General features: G+C 49.9%; 1 protein-coding gene across 1 annotated transcript in view; it reads right to left on the reverse strand.

Annotated features, from left to right (window-relative positions):
* Positions 1 to 646: 646 nt before the first annotated feature.
* The window catches only part of LOC144489403 (hypoxia-inducible factor 1-alpha-like), a 48885-nt gene continuing 36270 nt past the window's right edge, over positions 647 to 13261 (reverse strand). The window contains exons 12-14 of the mRNA XM_078207239.1: positions 12299 to 12407; positions 9019 to 9142; positions 647 to 6688 (exon numbers count right to left, since the gene is read on the reverse strand). Of these exons, the coding sequence (XP_078063365.1) occupies positions 6543 to 6688; positions 9019 to 9142; positions 12299 to 12407 (379 nt within the window). The 3' untranslated portion in view covers positions 647 to 6542. The remainder of the gene's footprint in view (positions 6689 to 9018; positions 9143 to 12298; positions 12408 to 13261) is intronic.

Consider the following 13261-nt stretch of genomic DNA (forward strand, 5'->3'; position numbering starts at 1 on the left):
TTAGAGAGAGAGAGGATATCAGCCAGGGTTCCTGCTCCTGATCCCTGTCCAGTGATCCCTGGGTTAGAGAGAGAGGGGAAATCAGCCAGGGTTCCTGATCATTGCTGTTTGTGGGAGCTTGCTCTGCATAAATGGGCTGCAGTGTCCCTGATGTTGCGAAAATGCTCAATTGTTAACTGTTTCGGGGTGCCCTGAATAGCTGGAAAGTGCTTTAGAAGCAGGATTCTTTAATATCCATAGAATCCCTACAGTACAGGAGGAGGCCATTCAGCCCATTGAGCCCGCACCGTCGACAATCCCACCCAGGCCCTATTCCTCTAACCTTTTAACCCTTCTAATTCCCCTGACACTAAGCGGCAATTTAGCACGGCCAATCCACCTGATCCGCACATCTTTCGGCCTGTGGGAGGAAACCGGAGCACCCGGAGGAAACCCACGCAGACACGGGGAGAACGTGCAGACTCCACACAGACAGTGACCCAAGCCGGGAATCGAATCCTGGCGCTGTGAGGCAGCAGTGCTAAGCACTGTGCCGCCCGTATACAAGGACACTCAGTGATTTCAGTGCAAAGTTCACTGTCATTAAACACCGAAAAGGCGATTGAAAAAACCAGCCACTCGAGTCACTGACAAGACAAACCGCTGGAGCGTTATTAAAGATTCCTTTATTTCCCCCGATCCAGAGAATTCCGACGATTACAATTTCAAAAGATATACATTTAATCACAGATTATATTGTCACCAATCACAGTACAATCCAGGTTTGAACAGAGACCCAATCTGGTGTCGGAGACATCATTCTGTGGGAATCGGGTACAAAATTCCCATTGGCCGGAACCAATGACAGGATATCCCTGTGAGCAATTATTTCACCCCATGTTCACTGTGGGACAGGAGCTCTGGGAAAAGTTAGGTCATTTTCTGATACTTGTTTTATTCATTTGTGGGACATGGGCGTCGCTGGCTAGGCCAGCATTTATTGCCCATCCCCAGTTGCCCTTGTTCAGAGGGCAGTTGAGCGTCACATTGCTGTGGCTCTGGAGTCACATGGGCATTAGGGAACCAGATGGGGGGGTTTTCCGACAATCGACAATCGTTTCACGGTCATCAGTAGATTCTTACAGATTTTTTTTTTTTTACTAAACTCAAATTCCACCATCTGCCGTGGCGGGATTCGAACCCGGGTCCCCAGAACATCAGCTGAGTTTCTGGATTAATCGTCTAGCGATAATACCACTCGGCCATCACCACCCCCTGTGCTGGTTCCTTGGTCGGTGGTGGTCCGCCGCTGACCTTGGATGGGGTGAGGTGGTCCCATCTTTTATCGAGAGTCCACTCTGCCATTACTGCCAGTCACCCCCCCCCCCCCCCCCGCCTCCCCGCCCCCCCGAGCGTCTCCCAACCATTTGACCGCCCGACGCCCTCCCTGACCCTTCTTACGGCCTGGCCCAATTGTAGAGCGCGAGCGGACTGTCCCTTACCTGATTGGTTGATCCTTGGTTGACACCCATTTTCCCAACTTCTAAGTTCCTAAAACTAACGAACAAAATCCTTCAAAGTAAAAACAGGGGAGGGGGGAGTAAAACATAACTTCTCTATTATTAATGCCACAGTGATTTATCTCACTAGCTTTGTGTGTGCGGTATGTGAATTTGTGAAGAGGTCAGAGTAATCTTGGGAGGGTTGACTGCCCAAGTCTGTAGCACCATTGTAAAATTGACAAGAGATTACACCAGTAATGTTTCACGCTGCGGGGAGTGATTCTCTGCGTTTTGGCATGTAAAAATCTGCTGGGTTTTTATTTATTTTTTTTGCTTTTCTGTTCACCGCTTGGCTGAGGGTTTGGGTGAACGAGTGGGATGGGTGGAACATGATCCAGATCTGTCCTGAAGTGTGAGTGAGGACGTTCATCCAGTCAGTACGGAGCTAAGTACTGAGGAACATTGGGGCCAAATAGAAACATAGAGGATAGGAGCAGGAGGAGGCCATTCGGCCCTTCGAGCCTGCTCCGCCATTCATCACCATCATGGCTGATCGTCCAACTCAATAGCCTAATGCTTTCTTCTCATAACCTTTTGATCTCATTTGCCCCAAGTGCCATATCCAGCCGCCTCTTGAATACATTCAATGTCTTGTGGCAAGTGGCACAGCTTCCAATCAGTTCCCGTTACGATAACTGGGATATTGCCGTGTTTATAAGTTCTCTCTTCCCCACCCTCCTTGTCCATCTTGGCTGCCATGCGTCATTAGACGGCGCTCACTGGGAGGTGAACGAAGTTGGACTTGTCAGCTCGTTTCCTCACTCTCACACACACATACACAGGATCGCATTTTTCCCACTGGGTTCCAGCCTCCCCACACCACGCTGGGGATTTGCAACAGCGAATTGCATTTGTACGTAACGCCTTAGAGTAAAAACATCCGCAGCCACTTCACATGAGAGTTTTCACGCTTAAAATCTGCCACTGACTCGCGTAACGTGAGGTTAGCACAAGCGACCAAAAGCCTGGTCAAAGAGGTAGGTTTTTTGGGAAGGGTCTGAGAGGTGGAGAGGAACATAGAAAAAAAGGAGCAGGAGGAGGCCGTTCGGCCCTGCTCCCCCATTCATTCTGATCATGGCTGATCGTCCAACTCAATCGCCTGATCCCGCATTCCCCCCATAGAATCCCTACAGGACAGAAGGAGGCCATCGAGCCTGCATTGACAACAACCCCACCCTATCCGCGTAACCCCATATATTTACCCTAGCTAGTCCCCCTGAAACTAGGGTCAATTTAGCATAGCCAATGCACCTAACCAGCACATCTTTGGAGTGTGGGAGGAAACCCGCGCAGACACGGGGAGAACGTGCAGACTCCGCACAGGTAGTGACTCAAGCCGGGAGTCCAACCCAGGGTCTTGGCACTCTGAGGCAGCAGCACTAACCGCTGTGCTGCTGCCACCTCCCCCTCGATCCCCTTCACCCCAAGAGATGTCTAACTGCTTCTTGAAAAACATTCTGTTTTGGCCTCAACTACTTTCTGTGCTAGTGAATTCCAAAGGCTGACCACTCTCTGGGTGAAGAAATTTCTCTTCTCTGCCTACCCCTGTATCCTCAGGCTGTGACCCCTGGTTCTGGGCACCCCCACCATGAGGAATATCCTTCCTACATCTACCTTGTCTTGTCCTCTAAGTTTCTATGAGATTCCCCCCCTCACCCTTCTGAACTCCAGCGAATATAATCCTAACCAATTCAATCTCTCCTCATACGTCAGTCCCACCATTCCAGGAATCAGCCTGGTAAACCCTTGCTATACTCCCTCTATATCAAGAACATCCCTCCTCGGATAAGGAGACCAAAACTACACACAATATTCCAGGTGTGGCGTCATCAAGGCCCTGTATAATTGCAGCAACACATCCCTGTTCCTGTACTCGAATCCTCTCACTGTGAAGGCCAACATACCATTTGCCTTCTTTACCCATCTTCAGCGACTGAGATTTTAAGGAGGCAATTCGAGAGTTTAGGGTGTGTGCAGCTGAAGATCTGGTAGCCTCAGGGGGGACTGGGAGACGGCGCCAGAAAGGAGGCAGTTCCTTATCAACTTGCTTTTCCTCCTCTCAGTCCCGATTTCCCCTCTCTCACACACTCCAAACGGAGCTATGGAGTTCCTGTCCCTCTCCGCTCAGACACACGGGGGGCAGCCTTTGTGACGGCAGGACTCTCTGGACAAAAGAGCTTCTCAGAAAGTGCCATAATCCCAGTCCAGAAGAAAACATTCCCGAGGGAAGGGGTAATCTGTACAGAGTTGTGTGCACAGATACAAGTGTGACTACGCTCCCTGTGTCACAATAGCAAGTGTGCGCAGTTCTGTTCCACAAGAACCAATGGCTCGATTCCACACTATCAAACTGGTTTGATTCCCACACACGATCAAAGAGTGGGAGTGGGCCGTTATAGAAATCATAGAAACCCTACAGTGCAGAAGGAGGCCATTCGGCCCATCGAGTCTGCACCGACCACAATCCCACCCAGGCCCTACCCCCACATATTTTACCCGCTAATCCCTCTAACCTACGCATCCCAGGACTCTAAGGGGCAATTTTTTTAACCTGGCCAATCAACCTAACCCGCACATCTTTGGACTGTGGGAGGAAACCGGAGCACCCGGAGGAAACCCACGCAGACACGAGGAGAATGTGCAAACTCCACACAGACAGTGACCCGAGCCGGGAATCGAACCCAGGACCCTGGAGCTGTGAAGCAGCAGTGCTAACCACTATGCTACCGTTCGGCCCCTCGAGTCTGGTCTGCCTCTCGACGAGATCGGATGGTAACTCAGATCTGCAGCCCGGATAAAGCATGCAACCTATTCGATATGAAAATCTCCCGTCTTCAACCGATTATTTAGAGATGAGAATCTCTCTTGGCACAGCCGGGCTCACCTGCAACATAATGAGGCTTTTCCACAGAACTGCCTCGTGTTCCAGTCTGGTACCACCCTGCAGTGAGGGGCTAAAACTACTCTGGGGTTTATTCCCAATGCAGATGCGTAAAAATAGCAAGGGGAGAGAGAGAGAGAGGGAGGGAGGGGGCGAGAGAGGGAGACATACAGATGGACAAGACAGAGAGAAACTGAGACACACAGAGAGAGAGACTGACAAACTCACCAGAAAGAGAGATAAAGAGACAGGCAAACACAGAGAGAGACAGACATTGATAGAGACAGACAGAGACTGACAAACACACCAGAGAGAGTCAAAGAGACAGGGACGTAGACAGCGAGCGATAGTGAGGTGGAGAGACAGATAGAGCTGTGAGAGAGATAAAAATTTCCGCAGAGGGCAGTCATTCAGTAATTTACGGATTAAACAGTCACCCTAGAGATTGGCCAGGGTCAGAGGGTGGAAGAGTTGATGAGGCTGCTGAATGCAGAGTCTGGGAGTTAAACTCCAGCGCAAATCCTCAATCCAACACTCTCTTGGTTCGGATGTGCTGAGGGACACAGTGGGGGAAGGAAGATGGAAGCTGATCGGCTGGGTAATATTTTGTTGAATTTCGAGGGTATAAATGTTGGCTTTTGGTGAGTGAGAGAAAGCTTCCAGCTCGGGCTGCATCCCAAACTCAGGATCTCTGGTTTCCTTCCCCCCCAAAGCACGATCGGAGATGGTCAGAGCTAACGTTTCGAGTCAGGATGATTGTTTGTCAGAACCACCCAGGACACCCTTTGCGCAACACCTTCAGCCCGTCCGCCAGCAGGACCCAGACCTTCCTGTCGCTTGCCATTTCAACACACCTAACCCTAACCCTCTCTCCTGTCCACATGTCCGTCCTTGGCCTTTTGCAATGTTCCAGTGAACCCCAACACGCACTGGAGGAACAGCATCTCATCTTCCGATTGGACACTTGACAGCCTTCCGGACTGAACATTTGAGTTCAGCAACTCCAGACTCTGAACTGTCATGGGCGGCACGGTGGCGCAGTGGTTAGCACTGCTACCTCGCAGCGCCAGAGACCCAGGTTCGATTCTGGCCTCGGGTCACTGACTGTGTGCCCCTTAGTGTCCAAAGATGTGCAGGTTAGGTGGATTGGCCATGCTAAATTGCCCCTTAGTGTCCAAAGATGTGCAGGTTAGGTGGATTGGCCATGCTAAATTGCCCCTTAGTGTCTAAAGATGTGCAGGTTAGGTGGATTGGCCATGCTAAATTGTCTATTAGTGTCCAAAGATGTGCAGGTTAGGTGGATTGGCCATGCTAAATTGTTCCTTAGGGTCCAAAGATGTGCAGGTTAGGAGGATTGGCCATGCTAAATTGCCCCTTAGTATCCAAAGATGTGCAGGTTAGGTGGATTGGCCATGCTAAATTGCCTCTTAATATCCAAAGATGTGCAGGTTAGGGGGATTAGCGGGGTAAATACATGGGGTTATGGGGATAGTGCCTGGGTCGGATGCTCTTTCGGAGAGTCGGTGCAGACTTGATGGGCCGAATGGCCCTCCTTCTGCACTGGGGGGAGTCTATGGATTCTACAGAACCCCACTCCACTCGTGACATCTCTTACATTTCCCAGGTTGTCCTTTGACCCACTGCCGACCTTTGCTCTGCCTTTGACATATTCTGATCTCTGCTATCAGCCCCCTTCACCACCATTCACTGTCCCTTTGTCTCTTTGACTGTGACATCTTTGTCGATCTCTCCCTAGCCAATCGCCAGCCCTTTATCCAGCCCCTACTGCTCCGCCACCCCCACCCCACCCCAACGCACCTGCAACAGTATAACCCTCATCCTATTTCCAGTTCTCCTGAGCTCTGACTAAGGGTCACCCAGACTCGAAACGTTGGCTTTGTTCTCTCACCATAGATGCTGTCGGACCTGCTGAGGTTTTTCCAGCATTTAGTGGTTTCAGATTTCCAGTAGTTTGCTTTAATTTTTACTTGGGGGCGTGGGGGGGGGGGGGGGGGGGAACGGTGACTGTTTAATCGAGGTGACTGTGACTAGCCCCTGCCCTGGGGATCAGTGCAGAGTCCGTAAGGGTTTCCGACGGCGGTTTGTTCAGAGCAGAGGCCTCAGGAGACCTGGTCGAGGGCTTTGAGTAAGTCGATCCCCCGGAGGAGGTGGTGCCTGTCAGGTAGAGGTGCGTTAACTTCACAGTCGTAACGGGTCAGCTCCGGAGGTCCAGACAGCTCCTTGCCGAGCAATTGCATAGTCAACGCTACAGAGAGAGGGCAGAATGTTAGGCGGCATTGAACATTCCCAGACCTTGTCATTCTTCTTTTATTTTGCATTGTGGCAAAATCAGCTCGGAGTCAGAATGTTCTCACTTCAGCTCCCATCCTAATGGCTTAAGAACAAAATCCAGGCCGACACACCCAGTGCAGTACTGAGGGAGAGCCGCACTGTCAGAGGGTCAGTGCTGAGGGAGTGCCGCACTGTCAGAGGGTCAGTGCTGAGGGAGTGCCGCAGTGTCAGAGGGTCAGTGCTGAGGGAGTGCTGCACTGTCAGAGGGTCAGTGCTGAGGGAGAGCCGCAGTGTCAGAGGGTCAGTGCTGAGGGAGTGCCGCAGTGTCAGAGGGTCAGTGCTGAGGGAGTGCTGCACTGTCAGAGGGTCAGTGCTGAGGGAGTGCTGCACTGTCAGAGGGTCAGTGCTGAGGGACTACTGCACTGTCAGAGGGTCAGTACTGAGGGAGTGCCGCACTGTCAGAGGGTCAGTGCTGAGGGAGAGCCACACTGTCAGAGGGTCAGTACTGAGGGAGTGCCGCAGTGTCAGAGGGTCAGTGCTGAGGGAGTGCTGCACTGTCAGAGGGTCAGTGCTGAGGGACTACTGCACTGTCAGAGGGTCAGTACTGAGGGAGTGCCGCACTGTCAGAGGGTCAGTGCTGAGGGAGAGCCACACTGTCAGAGGGTCAGTACTGAGGGAGTGCCGCAGTGTCAGAGGGTCAGTGCTGAGGGAGTGCTGCACTGTCAGAGGGTCAGTGCTGAGGGACTGCTGCACTGTCAGAGGGTCAGTGCTGAGGGACTGCTGCACTGTCAGAGGGTCAGTGCTGAGGGAGTGCCGCACTGTCAGATGGTCAGTGCTGAGGGAGTGCCGCACTGTCAGAGGGTCAGTGCTGAGGGACTACTGCACTGTCAGAGGGTCAGTACTGAGGGAGTGCTGCACTGTCAGAGGGTCAGTGCTGAGGGAGTGCCGCACTGTCAGAGGGTCAGTACTGAGGGAGTGCTGCACTGTTAGAGGGTCAGTACTGAGGGAGTGCCGCACTGTCAGAGGGTCAGTACCGATGGAGTGCCGCACTGTCAGAGGGTCAGTACTGAGGGAGTGCCGCACTGTCAGAGGGTCAGTGTTGAGGGAGTGCTGCACTGTCAGAGGGTCAGTGCTGAGGGAGTGCAGCACTGTCAGAGGGTCAGTGCTGAGGGAGCGCCGCACTGTCAGAGGGTCAGTGCTGAGGGAGTGCCGCACTGTCAGAGGGTCAGTGCTGAGGGAGTGCCGCACTGTCAGAGGGTCAGTACTGTGGGAGTGCCGCACTGTCAGAGGGTCAGTACTGAGGGAGTGCCGCACTGTCAGAGGGTCAGTACTGAGGGAGTGCCGCACTGTCAGAGGGTCAGTACTGAGGGAGTGCCGCACTGTCAGAGGGTCAGTACTGAGGGAGTGCTGCACTGTCAGAGGGTCAGTGCTGAGGGAGTGCTGCACTGTCAGAGGGTCAGTGCTGAGGGAGTGCCGCACTGTCAGACCCTGTATCACTGATTCCTGGGATGAAGGGGATATCCTATGAGGAAAGGTTGAGGCTTGTCTCCATTGGAGTTGCATCACAAAACGTTAACATGCATTTACAGGAAGTGACTAGGAAAGCAAATGGAATATTGTTTATTGCAAGGGGAATGGAATCTTTGTTTTTTATTCATTCATAGGATGTGGGTGCCAGCATTTATTGCCCAACCCTAATTGCCTACAAACTGGCTTCCGAGGGCATTTAAGACTCAGCCACATTGCTGTGCACCTGGAGTCACATGTAGGCCAGAGCAGGTAAGGATGGGAGATTTTCTTCCATAAAGGCCATTAGTGACCCAGATGGGTTTGGCTCCAGGTTCATCATGGGTGGCACGGTAGCACAGTGGTTAGCCCTGCTGCTTCATAGCTCCAGGGACCTGGGTTCGAATCCCGGCTCGGGTTGCTGTCTGTGTGGAGTTTGCACATTCTCCCTGTGCCTGCATAGGTTTCCTCCGGGTGCTCCGGTTTCCTCCCACAGTCCAAAGATGTGCAGGCTAGGTTGATTTGGTCATTCTAAATTGCCCCGTAGTGTCCCGGGATGCATAGGTTAGAGGGGTTAGTGGGTAAATATGTAGGGATATGTGGATAGGGCCTGGGTGGGATTGTGGTCGGTGCAGACTCGATGGGCCGAATGGCCTCTTTCTGCACTGTAGGATTCTATGATATAACCGCTGTTACCGTTGCTTCTTTCTGCTAAACTACATTAAAAACAGCAAACTGGTTACATCAGACCGACAATCGGCAAAACTGAAATGAAAGACAGATCGAAAGTGAGCTTACTCATCGGTGTTGCTGATGAAAGGGGATCTGTCTCTGGGCTGCTTTTGCTCTCTGCAACCTTCCTCAGGCGTTTTGCTGTAGCCTGAACAAGTTCTGCTATGCTTGAAACATCCGGAATAGAATCCTGTGTAGCCAATCAAATCAAAGGGGTTTAATAACCGACTCAAAATAAATGGCAGCCATGTTAGCAACAGCCCATTTAACCAGGTTAACCCAACTAGTTAACTAACTAGCTGATCATCCACTCAATGAACCAGCCAGACCTGTAAACCAGCCCACTAACCAAATCAACTCAATAATCAAAGAAGACCACGAAACAATCCAGTTCATTCACCAAACCAGTTCATTATCTAAATCAGTTAGTTAAGCAAACTAATAGTCCCCCCAAATAGTCGGCAGGAAATTGAGGAGCTAATATGTAAGGAGATTACAGATAGCTCCAAGAAAAATAGGGTGGTAATAGTCGGAGATTTTAACTTTCCCAACATTGACTGGGACAGCCATAGTATTAGAGTGTTGGATGGAGAGAAATTTGTTGAGTGTATTCAGGAGGAACTTCTCATTCAGTATGTGGATGGTCCGACTAGAGAGGGGGCAAAACGTGACCTCCTCTTGGGAAATAAGGAAGGGCAGGTGACAGAAGTGTTAGTGAGGGATCACTTTGGGACCAGTGACCATAATTCCATTGGTTTTAAGATAGCTATGGAGAATGATAGGTCTGGCCCAAAAGTTAAAATTCTAAATTGGGGCAAGGCCAATTTTGATGGTATCAGGCAGGAACTTTCAAAAGTTAACTGGGAGAGTCTGTGGGAAGGCAAAGGGACGTCTGGTAAGTGGCATGCTTTCAAAAGTGTGTTAACCAGGGTTCAGGGTAAACACATTCCTCTTAGAGTGAAGGGCAAGGCTGGCAGAAGTCGGGAACCCTGGATGACTCGGGATATTGAGGTCCTGGTCAAGAAGAAGAAAGAGGCACATGACGTGCATAGGCAGCTGGGATCAAGTGAATCCCTTGAAGAGTAGGAGTAGAGTTAAGAGAGAAATCAGGAGGACGAAAAGGGGACATGAGATTGCTTTGGCAGATAAGGCAAAGGAGAATCCGAAGATCTTCTACAAATACATAAAGGGCAAAAGAGTAACAAGGGAGAGAGTAGGGCCTCTTGAGGATCAACAAGGTCATCTATGTGCGGATCCACAAGAGATGGGTGAGATCCTAAATGACTATTTCTCATCAGTATTTACTGTTGAGAAAAGCATGGATGTGAGGGAACTTGGGGAAATAAATAGTGATGTCCTGAGGAGTGTACATATTACAGAGAAGGAGGTGCTGGAAGTCTTAAAGTGCATCAAGGTAGATAAATCCCCGGGACCTGATGAAGTATATCCCAGGACATTGTGGGAGGCTAGGGAGGAAATTGCAGGTCCCCTAGCCGAGATATTTGAACCATCAATAGTCACGGGTGAGGTGCCTGAAGATTGGAGAGCGGCAAACGTTGTGCCTTTGTTTAAAAAGGGCTGCAGGGAAAAGCCTGGGAACTACAGGCCGGTGAGCCTCACATCTGTGGTGGGTAAATTGTTGGAAGGTATTTTGAGAGACAGGATCTACAGGCATTTAGAGACGCAAGGACTGATTAGGGACAGTCAGCATGGCTTTGTGAGTGAAAAATCATGTCTCACAAATTTAATTGCGTTTTTTGAAGGGGTAACCAAGAAGGTAGATGAGGGCAGTGCAGTTGATGTTGTCTACATGGACTTTAGCAAGGCCTTTGACAAGGTACCGCATGGTAGGTTGTTGTATAAGGTTAAATCTCACGGGATCCAGGGTGAGGTATCTAATTGGATACAAAATTGGCTTCTTGACAGAAGCCAGAGGGTGGTTGTAAAGAGTTGTTTTTCAAACTGGAGGCCTGTGACCAGTGGTGTGCCTCAGGGATCAGTGCTGGGCCCACTGTTATTTGTCATTTATATTAATGATTTGCTTGAGAATATAGGAGGCATGGTTAGTAGGTTTGCAGATGACACTAAGATTGGTGGCATAGTGGACAGTGAAGAAAGTTATCTCCAATTGCAACGGAATCTTGGCAAATGGAGTTTAATTTAGACAAATGCGAGGTGATGCATTTTGGTAGATTGAACCAGGGCAGGACTTACTCAGTTAATGGTAAGGCGTTGGGGAGAGTTACAGAACAAAGAGATCTCGGGGTACATGTTCATAGCTCCTTGAAAGTGGAGTCACAGGTGGACAGAGTGGTGAAGAAGGCATTCAGCATGCTTGGTTTCATCGGTCAGAACATTGAATACAGGAGTTGGGATGTCTTGTTGAAGTTGTACAAGACATTGGTAAGGCCACACTTGTGCACAATTCTGATTACCCTATTAGAGAAAGGATATTATTAAACTAGAAAGAGTGCAGAAAAGATTTATTAGGATGCTACCGGGACTTGATGGTTTGAGTTATAAGGAGAGGCTGGTTAGACTGGGACTTTTTTCTCTGGAGTGTAGGAGGCTGAGGGGTGATCTTGTAGAGGTCTATAAAATAATGAGGGGTACAGATCAGCTAGATAGTCAATATCTTTTCCCAAAGGTAGGGGAATCTAAAACTAGAGGGCATAGGTTTAAGGTGAGAGGGGAGAGATACAGCAGTGTCCAGAAGGGCAATTTTTTCACACAGAGGGTGGTGAGTGTCTGGAACGAGCTGCCAGAGGTAGTCGTAGAGGCAGGTACAATTTTGTCTTTCAAAAAGCATTTAGATAGTTACATGGGTACGATGGGATAGAGGGATATGGGCCAAATGCAGGCAATTGAGATTAGCTTAGGGGTTTAAAAAAAAAGGGCGGCATGGACAAGTTGGCCGAATGGCCTGTTTCCATGCTGTGAACCTCTATGACTCTAACTAAACCAGTTCATTATCCAAACTTGCCCACTAACCAACCAGCCACCCAACGAGCCCACCAATCTCCGACTAATATGCCAAGTAACTGCTCATTCTACTAATCTGATGGCCACCTGACAAGTTTGCCAATCTACCAACCCTGCCAACTACCAATACCTGACCACCCTACTTGCCAATTAACTAGCAACCAAACCAGCTAGTCATTCGTACAGCCAAGTAACGGGTCAACCTGCCAGCCACATCTCCTCGCCAGGTGACTAGCTCAACTATCAACTCGTCTGTTAGTTAATTTGTCACCGCCGGATTATGCAATTAGTTATCTAATTAACCAGTTAACGACCCAGTGTGCCGCCCCAGCCTTCAGGATAGTTCAGATAATTCCGTTCATACCTGTACGTTTTCATTCTGCAGAGAGTGTTTGCGTTTCGGGTTACGAAGGGTCCAGCCTTGGGGACTGAGTTCCTCCTGGCCTTTCCCGAATGGCCACGCGTCCAGTGCCCTGCAGAGTACGAGGTGATGGATATGGTTACACATCGAGCAGTAGTGACTTCACTAACCGTTCAGGCAGCGCAAGGAGTCACTCGACCGCTATCGTCTCAAAGACATTGAGGAACTTTACGGTATGTCCGGTTTGGAGCAACTTCCGCAATCATTGGTTGTAACCAGGAGACTGAGCGGCCAATCAAAGATTCTGAAACACTGGAGACACTCAGTAACAAGGGGCTGCCACAAGGCAGGGAACATAGGAATTAGGAGCAGGAGGAGGCCATTCAGCCCTTCGAACCTGTCCTGTCATTCAATCAGATCATGGCTGATCTCCCCCTGGTCTCAAATCCACCTCCCCACCTGTTCCCCATATCCCCTTATCCCTTTTTTTATTAGAAATATATCCATCTCCTTCTTGAAACCATTCCAATGATTCAGATTCCACCGCGCGATGGGGCAGCGAGTTCCACAAATTCACCACCCTCTGCGAGAAGCAGTTCCTCCTCATCTCAGTTTTAAATCTACCGCCTCTCAACCTATACCTGTGACCTCTTGTTCTAGATTGCCCCACAAGGGGAAACACTTGGTCGACATTTACTTTATCAATCCCCTTTAAAATTTTATATACCTCGAACAGATCCCCTCTCATCCTTCTAAGCTCCAGTGAGTACAAACCCAAACTATTCAATCTCTCCCCATACGCCTCCCAGTTACCAGAGCGCCTTTGTATGTCCTCCAATGAGATCTATTCTTCAATAATACTCATCCTTCCTGCCTTGAAGACACTGACCTCTTCTGGGATTCAGTTCCATAGACACTGGATACAGTTCATAGAAACATCAAAACATAGAAACTAGACGCAGGAGG

Source organism: Mustelus asterias, unplaced genomic scaffold (assembly GCF_964213995.1).
Source record: "Mustelus asterias unplaced genomic scaffold, sMusAst1.hap1.1 HAP1_SCAFFOLD_2150, whole genome shotgun sequence".
Classification (NCBI taxonomy): domain Eukaryota; kingdom Metazoa; phylum Chordata; class Chondrichthyes; order Carcharhiniformes; family Triakidae; genus Mustelus; species Mustelus asterias.